Here is a 10,249-nt window from a genome sequence, read left to right as displayed (position 1 = left end):
TTTTCACAGCTAATAAAAGCACTGTGTGTCTTTGAGAAACCATTGTAGTTTATGACCTTACTGTCCATGCTTTCCAAATCCATATATAACATTCCTCCCCCCACTAGCCAGTGGAGCAGGAGCAGCACTTTAGATGACAAGTAGATATAGACAAGATCTATATTTAGAAACCAATGGGTTGTGTCCATCTAGGGGCTGGCTGTACTCTATATGTATCTCCCTCTTTCTCTCTCTCTGTGTGTGTGTGTGTGTACCACCACAAACAAGTGCAAACAATTGTGTCCGCTAGAGTTTCTAGCAGCCTTAGGGAAATAAATGCTTTTCTAAGCAAAAACTTGATTGATATTTGTTAGAGCTAATTATCCATATCTACTTATTATAAGCCACTTTGGGCTTGTTTTTTAATAGAGTCACTTGTAATATGGTCTGTCACAGACTCACAGACACATTTTGGGCTTGCTGGTGCTTGGTCTTACATAGCACAATGCAGGCAAACTGACCACTATGACTGACTGACCACCATGCTAACTGCCTGTCAAGACCTGAGGCTCCACCCGAGCATTACCTTTGTAACGTTTTATTTAAAATTGCACAGCAGTAATATTGAATAGAATTAAGTGCCATTTAAAATCTGTATTTACTTTTACTATTACATTTTACTATTTACTATTACATCGATAAAAGCAAAATACTTTTATTTCTATTTCTATATACGTTTATTTCTCTTGTGAACTAAGGAGCTATGGACGTTGGATACTTTCCTGAGGTAAATGCAGCGTTACATGTTCACAAGCTGTTTTGTTGCTGTGGTTGATTCAAATGAGTCATGATGCATTTTAATAATTTGTACTGTATCTTTCAACATACCTTCTGAAGTTTATTCACAGTGCTATAGCTAGTAGTAAAGTGGAAAAGGTGACCTGTTCACTCGTACTCCACGCATCCGCTTAAATACAGTTATTTATTAGTTAGTTAATTATTGACATTTTTTGTTCCATCTTGAATAACATGATGCTTCCATAACGCGTTTGTATCCAGTATAGCGTTGTTTCCATAGCTGAATTGTAAAGCGCTGTTTCTCTGGCATTTTCAAAGGCACGTAAAATATAATACTGTGCCTTATTTGCAAATCTCATTTGATTTATTTATGAATTTAATTAATGTTTGTGAAACTAAGATTTTTTTGTGGACCTCATTCACAGATTAACATAGGTTTCATAGACAATTGGACGAGGTTTTGGGGCAGACCTGACCTGTTGAAAAGAGATGGTCTTCATCACTCCTGGGGTGGTGCTGCGCTTCTCTCTAGAAATATGGCACATAGTCTTAAAGTTTGTACTTGACTAACTGGGCCCAGGTCAGGAAGCAGACAGACTGGCTAAACCGACCGTCTGCTTGCCGCCTCACATCACAGAAGTCAGTTAATTTTTCAGCACATAGAGACTCCTACACCTAGATATCACACTATAGAGACTGTATCATACTACAGAGTGCCTGTTCCCCGAACTAGCAAACACAAAAAATGTCCAAACCAGTTTAAGGGTAACAATTTAATTGATATTCAACAAATAAAAAACTGATATAATAGCTACATATAAACAAATGATAAAGCTTGGCTTAATGAATATAGATCCCTTTCTATGAAAGTACCTTTTGTAAATGATATGATCACTGATCATAACCTAGATGTGCTCTGTTTGACAGTAAACTGGCTAAAACCAGATGATTACATTATTTAAATGAGTCTACCTCCCAAGATTACTGTTATAAACATGAGCTGCATCCAAAAAGTAAAGGGGGAGGTATTGCTACAATTTATCGTAATATTTTCAGAATTTCTCAGAGCTCTGGTTTCAAGTATAATTTGTTTGAAGTAATGGTGCTTTATTGATAAAACCCCTGTGACGTTTGTACTGGCTACTGTATAGAGGCCACCAGGGCACCATACAGACTTTATCAAATAATTTGCTGATTTTCTATCGTAGTTAGTGCTGGCTGAAGATGAAATCTTAATCGTTGGTGATTTTAATGTCAATGTTAATAATGAAAACGATGCATTGGGATCAGCATTTTTGGACATTCTGAACTCTATTGGGGTCAGACAACATGTGTCAGGGCCTACTCATTGTCGTAATCATACTTTAAATGGTATCTGTGAGGATTTCCAGTCAGGATTTAAACTGTATCGTAGTACTGAGACTGCTCTCATCAGAGTTACAAATGACCTGCTCTTATCATTCGATCGTGGTTGTATTTCTCTATTAGTGCTACTGTATCTTAATGCTGCGTTTGACCACAACATTCTCTTGAGTAGACTACAAAAATATGTTGGCATTAGTGGAATTGCATTGGCATGGTTCAAATCTTACTTGTCTGACCATCATCAATTCGTAGCAGTGAAAAATGAGGTATCATATCACAGGTGCAGTATGGAGTACCACAAGGCTCAGTACTAGGACCGCAGCTAGTCACTCTTTTCAAGTTACCCGTGGGAGATATAGGAAACATCAGGTTAGCTTTCACTGTTTCACTGTTTTAGCTTTCACTGTTATGCTGATGATACTCAGCTCTATATTTCTTCACGGCCTGAAGAAAACATAACAATTCGCAAAACTAACGGAATGCTTAGTTGACATAAAAAACTGGATGACTAGTAATTTCCTACTGCTAAATTCTGAAAAAGAACAAAAAAAAACAGGTGTTAATTATTGGACCAAACACCTCCACATGTAATAATTTAGAGCACTGTCTAACACTTGATGGCTGCTCTGTCAATTCTTCTTTATCAGTTAGGAACCTGGGTGTGCTATTTGATAGCAATCTTTCCTTTGAAAACCATGTTTCTAGCATTTGTAAAACCACATTTTTCCATCTTAAAAATATATCTAAATTACAGCCTATGCTCTCAATTTCAAATGCAGAAACGTTAATTCATGCATTCATGACCTCAAGGTTAGATTATTGTAATGCTTTATTGGGTGGTTGCTCAGTGTGCTTAATAAACTCCAGCTGGTCCAAAATGCAGCACCTAGAGTTCTTACTAGAACAAGGAAGTATGACCACATTAGCCCGGTTCTGTCAACTCTGCACTGGCTCTCTATTGAACATCGTATACATTTTAAAATCTTTTTAATTACTTATAAAATCCTGAATGGTTTAGCTCCTCAATACTTGAGCGAGCTCATATCGCATTTTAGTCAGGGACGGACTGGGAGTAAAAAACGGCCCTGAATTCTCTCCCAAATAGGCCTACCATAACTACAAACAGCCGCTACTATCTCAATAATACAATATTACAGCAATCAATGTATTGCATTTATGGCAAATAACATCACAAAACCCATGGTGACCCTGCTAAAAAAAACCCTAATAGAAACCATCACAGAAATTCTAATGGTTCCACTACAAATGCCATTACAAACATTACAAACCATCAACTTTTAATCATTAAAACCATTAAATAATGGTTTCCTGTAGTGTGTTTTGGGACATGTTCCATTAGGATTTAGTGGTTTTAACAATAATAATATTTAACAACAATAATAGGCAACCAATTACCAGTAGAGACCAATAGGCTCCATTACAATTTCCATCAAAACCAATACAATTTCCATTATAACCAGTAAAAGCATTACAAATTCTATTGATGGTTTCTATTGTTGTTTTTTTTCAGCAGGGGATTGTAAGAAATGTATTATTATATGAACTTAAATACTTGAAATCTACATAAAAAGAGCAGAAAGCAAAAATGTATATGACATAATAATAAACATAAAATTTAGAAACCTGGGCCCGTATTCACAAAACATCTTAAGGCTAAAATTAGCTCGTAACTCGCCGATTTAGGAGAAAATCTTAAAAATAATGGTGTCAGTCCTAAATTTAGGACTCCTAAATTTTTTATCTAAAAGTATTTCACAAAGCATTTTAGCGCTAAAATTAGCTCCTAAATCTGTGAAAGGTTAGGAGTAGTGAAGATGACTCCTAAATCACTAAGACCAAACCACAAGCTATTCCTAAAATGGCTGTTGCCGGCAATCTGCCTCGGAACGTAAACATTTTAGAAATATTTGATGATAATGAGCTTTTATAAAGGTATCACCTTCGGTTTTGAAGGTTATCCCAACTCCAAATTTTCCTTTGATTATGTCCTTGTTTTTTTTTTATTAACTAGTTGGGCAAGAAGTAATAGCTGTGCTTGTGTCCAGTTTGGTTTTCTTTTACGTTTGCATGACTTACTATCAGCCATGATTATTCTACTCTGTTTATTAAAAGGCTGTTTATATGCATATTCACTAATTATGAGAAGCATACATGTAAGAGGCTGACAATTAGCTGAACACATACTTGTTTAATTAGTGACACTTAGCCTGCATTTTAAAATCTTTATTTGAATGTGGCAACATTTTTATTTTTAAACCTTTATCTTTACTCTAAAATATTTCTATGAATAAATCTCTGACAGAGACTATATCAGCCAATCACTGTGGGCATAGTTAATAAGCATGCTGACATCATCCATAGCAACAAGGTCAACCCCGCCCTTACTCTTAGCTTAAGACTTCTCTCTATTCCTTAGTAAAAGTTTGTCTCAGCAGCTTTGTGAATAGGTTTTAAGAGAAAACTCTTTGCTAAAAACTTTTACTGCTATTTAGGAGAACTCTTAGTGGTAAGATAAAATGTTTTGTGAATATAGGCCCTCAAACTACAGAATTCTTCAGTTTGAGTATTCATATGTCTCTCTCTCTCTCTGTGTGTGTGTCTCATGTTAATCGGAGCAATCACCTTATAGACTACTTCATTTACTCTATTTTCTAACTCAATAGGTCTCAAATGTACCCGTTGTAGAATAGCTGATGTCTCTTTATGAATTAATGGATATTCATGCCAGACAATGCGGAGTGATAAGCTATAGGCTACATGCTGTGACAGAGGCGAGCAAAGGTAACCTGATGTAACTGTTCGCTTTTTTTCTTTTAGCTTCTCCCAAACACCTTTATCTTCACGTTTTTTGCTTGCCATCACGAGCCCTCTCTCCTTCGCGTCAGTTTCGGTTTATTATAAGCAAAAATAAATTGCATTAGTGCCCCCTTTTGTCAGCAGTCAACATCACTTAATTTGACACTTTTTCTTTGATGATGAACCAGCAGGCCGACTGCCGTCGAACGGACGGCCGTTCTGGACTTCTCCAGAACGTCCAGATGGCCAGTCCGCCCCTGATTATAGTCCTTCACATCTGCTGCAATCTCAAAATGCTGACCATTTGATAATACGTAGAATATCAAAATCAACTGCGGGCAGCAGATCCTTTTACTATTTAGCGCCCGATGTCTGGAATAATCTACCAAGCATTGTTCGGGAGGCAGACACACTCTATCAGTTTAAATCTAGATTAAAGACCCATCTCTTTAACCTGGCATACACTTAACATACTATCACATTTCTATAATTCAAATCCGTTAAAGGATTGTTAGGCTGCATTAATTAGGTCAACCGGAACCAGGAACATTTCACATAACACCCGATGTACTCGTTACATCATAAGAAGAATGGCATCTACGCTAATATTACTCTGTTTCATTCTTATTCTGAGGTCACCGTAACCACCCAGATCCAGTCAGTTTCCAGACCCGATGGCTACCGTAGCCACCCAGAACCAGTCCATATCCAGACCAGATAGTGGATCACCATCTAGAGACGACCTCTACAGCCCTGAATGCCAGCGGAGACCATGTCAACTAGATGAGCCCTACAGACAGATCCCCCAAGAAGACCTCATCAAATAGATGGCCATCGGGACAAGACCACGGGAGCCAAACCTCTGCACAAGTCCTCTGCACAACCTGACCTGTGTTGCAGTCTGGAATTAAACCACACTATGCTGATTTTGTCTGGCCAGAGGAGAACTGGCCCCCTGAATGAGCCTGGTTTCTCCCAAGGTTTTTTTTTTTTTCTCCATTTCTGTCACTGGCAATATTGTCGGCTTTATTGCACAGACACTATTGGAAGAGAGCTGAACTGGATGATGACTGTAACACACGCTCGTAGATTGGGAAAAAAGGGAGGCGGGAACCAGCGAACGTGGGAACCAGCCGTTCCCACGGCTCTCGGCCCCGCCCCACTCGTCACAATGACATCACTGCATCATCAATGAACTGACTTTAACTGAAAAATTGACTGTTTGTTATTGTCCTCTTGCATTATTGATAAACAAACTTTCCTGTTTGACACTGTAAAGCTGCTTGGACACAATCTGTATTGTATAAAGTGCTATAAATTATTTGTGAATATGTTTAATTTTTGTTAATCTCTGTACATATTTGTGGATCATAATCTATTAATTTGGAATAATGCAGCAAAAATATCTCCATACTTTTAGGTTTGAAAATAGTTTTTTTTAATAAGACATTTGCAGAAAAGCAGAGATATTTTGGGGAGATACCAACCTGCACAGCTCTACCATTAGAGAAAGCGTAATGGTCAACTTGGATAATGTGTGCCTTGATAAGCAATCACATTATAGCACTGAGGTCATTGAACTGCTGTCAGAGTTGTACCACAGTCATTACCATAGGATACTGTAGAAATGAATGAGAAGTGCCATATCCCAAATCCAACCTTTGGCAAACTTGTCTGTGACTTCTCTTATAAAACAGCTTTTGTTGTTGTAAACTCCAAAGATAGACAATTCAAAATTAATATTTACACCAATGTTCAAGATGTGGTAAGAGTCTTGAAGTCAACCTCTTCCATCTTATCATTGCAGGTCACGGCATAAACAGAAAGTACCTGATATATGACGACACAAATTAAATCAGATAAAATGAATCTGAATCAAGTTCTTTCCCAACTCTTACCTGTCCTCTTAGACGCATGTCCTCCCAACCCCGAATGTTAGCTGTTCTGTGCGGGAAGCCTAGTCCTTTCTCAAAAGGTTGAGTTCCCTGATAATGCCCGTGGATGATCTCAGAATGCCCCATGTCCCGCACTGGTTCAATTAGGGCTTCCTGGGCTAGGCAAGACTGCTTAGAATCACAGTCCACTGTGGCTCGTACTGATGACATCATAGACTCCATTGCCTGCCTAGGCAGGGAGCATTGTAGAGACCCCACTCTGTTCTGGGTTGGCTCTGGGGCAGAGAGCCAACCAGGAGCCCCCTGGTCCTGAAGATAAGACAGGAAAGACCCACCACTTAACCTGAGAAATGAGACAGAAAATCATAAAGATGTAATGACAATGCAGTCAGCAGTAATCACTGTGAGTGGAAGATGATATATTTCTGTTACAAAGAACCACAGGCAGTCAGTGAAAAAAGGGTTATTATATAAACAAAGGCAATGCAAATCGTCATTCCCATAAAGACTCTATGAAATAATCTGATGAGTGCAGTTTGTGTATTTCCTATTGCAGGGGTGTCCAGTCCTGCTCATGGGAGGAGACTGCCTTGCAGAGTTTAGCTCCAAACTGCTCCAAAACTCCCTGGAAGTTTCTAGTAATCCCAGAGCCCTTGGTTAGCAGGTTCAGGTGTGGTTAATTAGGGTTGAAGTTAAACCAGTGCTGTGGTCAAAATTGCCCCCATACCCTCATTCACTATTCCCTACATTATTCCACTAATATAGTCCAACTGAAGGAGGGAATGAAAATGAGTGAGCAAATTCGGACACTGAGTGCGCTGACAGAGTTGCCGCTTTTGCATAGTTTGTGCTTGCTGTTTAATAATCATTAGAAAACTTAGCAAACTGGCAGCTCCAGTAGTAATGAAAAGATTTATCTTAAACTCTGTCATGGAAACTAGGATGCATAAACTTTGATGGAACTATTTAATAATAAAAAAATAAATACCTATATTTGCACTATATCTTATATAAATACCTAAGTGCATTATGGGTATTCTCTAGACGTTAGCTGTGTCCCAATTCAAAGGCTGCATCCATTGAAGGACTCGGACTTCAAAGGCCACACCTTCGAAGGCAGCGAAGTTTGGACTGAGGGGATGGTCTAGCCTATGAAGGACTGTTCTTGTTACCTAGCCACTGTGACAGATGCTGTTGATGAGCTGAATTTTTTTTTTTAAGTTATATTCAACTGCCTAAAACAAAACAGGGTTCAAAACTTGTCTAAATATGTTCACCTTGGTCCATTTTTGTACATAATAAAGTGTATAAACTATATAAAATCGCATCTTGGTAAGATATAAGTCAACATTTGAACCACATTATCTATATATTTTTATTTTATTTTTACATTTGTATCATGAGATACATTGGATTAGAGTAATTATAACCTAATACTTACATTTAAAAGTGTAATTTGGCAATTTCTCTAAAAAAATCTTCTTGTCACTGGCGTGCAATGATTTCTGGGGTAGGTGAGGCCAAGTAGTGTCCATCTGTTGTACGCTTCATTCCCCATGGAACAAACGGTGCATTTGGAGGCCACATTTGAAGGAGCCTTTGAATTGGGACAGCCTTTTTCGCTCGCGTTGATGCCATTGCCCTTCAAATGCGCCCTTCAGAGGAGTTTTAATGGGACTGAACGAGTGCACTTTATAACATCCACTATGGTTTTGGACACCACTACAAATGGCTGTCCCTAATAGTGCCCTGTTTAAGGGTATGGGGGCATATTTCGGACACAGCCCAGGGGTGTCTAAACCTGTTCCGGGAGAGCCACTGACTTGCAGAGTTTAGCTCCAACCTTAATTAAACACACCTGAACCAGCTAATCAACGTCTTCAGACTCATTAGAAACTTCCAGAACTTCAAAACCACACTTGACAGTTTGTACTCTGGACAAACACAATGACGCTTACATTTTCAGTCATTTCCTTTGTGACCAGTTTGAAATTAAATACAGATGAGTGTCAAACAAAGACAAACAGAACTATAATTTGCTACTTGCTATTGCTAGTCAGAGGAAATTGGTATAGACAAAGATGTCCAATCCTGCTCCCGCAGGGCCAATGTCCAGCAGAGTTTAGCTCCAGCCCCAATTAAAAAGACCTGAACCAGCTCATCAAGCTCTTCAGGATTACTAGAAACTTCCAGACCATTGTGTTGGAGCAAAATTCTGCAGGAAAGTGTCCCTCCAGGAGCAGGATTGGACACCCCTGGTTTAACCCTTACAACTTTTAAAGAGTTTTTGTCTAATGAAAGTCTTTTGGAAAGATGTTTCATCAGCTAAACAACTGGAATGTTGTTAAATAACAGAACAATTCATTCAACAAACTGTACTTCTATTCCTCACAGCCTGGTATTCATTCCTGTCAAAAATTAAATATGGCACTACCCTGACTAATGTCTGCTTGTAATTTAGGATGACGGGCTGTTCTCATTCTAGAGGCCAAAACTTTTTATAGTAGGAGATCATTAGTCACTAATATTTTCAGTCCATTTTCCCAGAAGAGAAAGACTAAACTCTGTGGCACTATTAAAACACTGCATTCAAAACATTCAAAACTTGTTTGTTTTCGACCAGCCCCACACAACAATGGCTCAACCAATTACATCGGTCTGGGACAAAACTATCGTAGCATAGAAAGAATTTGGGAAACCTGTTTCACAACAGTTCAGTTTTTTTGCAATTCTGTTCAGTGATGCTAGTAGCATGTATATTACACATTTAAAGAGCAGGTCATATGTTTTTTTAAAGTGTCCTAATATTGTGTTGGAATCCCCTACAACAGGTTTAAATGCATCTAAGGTCAGAAAACACTGTAATTTTCCAAGAATATACATTTATACATAGAGTCATTTGTCCATGATTTCGAAACGGTTCGTTCAATTCAGTTTTGAGCGAAATGTCTGTAAACCCCTCCCTTCCATAAGCCTACTCTGCTCTGATTGGTCAGCTGGCCAAGCCTGTTGTGATTGGCACAAAGAGGAGCGCTTCAGCAAGTTAGCAAGCGCTACCATCTGTGTTGCCAAGTCCGCGGTTGTTTTTGATGTCGCAGGTTGTAGTGACCCCAATAACGTCATATTTAGGTACCGGAATGCAAATTTACCGGGGGAACCCCGACTGAAAGCGTGTATTTTACAGAAATTACCCAGAACACGATTTTTAAAGGGGGACCACCCTCGAAACACGATTGGGCTAGTTTTGAGTAGCAATTGGACAGGTTTTGTTGTGACAACCTGGCAACCCTAACATGCACCTTTACATAAAACAATAAAATAGTGCCCCAATCAGTTCTTAAAATATCAACATTTTGTTTAACACTTATGCAAGCGAATCATGCCCACAGCTAAAG

At 38.6% G+C, this 10,249-nt stretch overlaps 1 protein-coding gene across 6 annotated transcripts in view; it reads right to left on the bottom strand.

Moving 5' to 3' along the window:
* Positions 1 to 10,249, bottom strand: part of LOC107702961 (ankyrin-1-like) — a 149,477-nt gene that overhangs the window by 13,721 nt on the left and 125,507 nt on the right. For all 6 annotated transcript variants that reach the window (XM_016505430.1, XM_016505431.1, XM_016505433.1 and 3 more), the window contains one exon: positions 6,858 to 7,197. In XM_016505430.1, coding sequence (XP_016360916.1) covers positions 6,858 to 7,197 — 340 coding nt within the window. The remainder of the gene's footprint in view (positions 1 to 6,857; positions 7,198 to 10,249) is intronic.

The sequence above is a fragment of the Sinocyclocheilus anshuiensis genome, unplaced genomic scaffold, assembly GCF_001515605.1.
Source record: "Sinocyclocheilus anshuiensis isolate Anshui unplaced genomic scaffold, SAMN03320099.WGS_v1.1 scaffold238, whole genome shotgun sequence".
Classification (NCBI taxonomy): domain Eukaryota; kingdom Metazoa; phylum Chordata; class Actinopteri; order Cypriniformes; family Cyprinidae; genus Sinocyclocheilus; species Sinocyclocheilus anshuiensis.
This window is presented reverse-complemented; position numbering and strand designations above follow the sequence as displayed.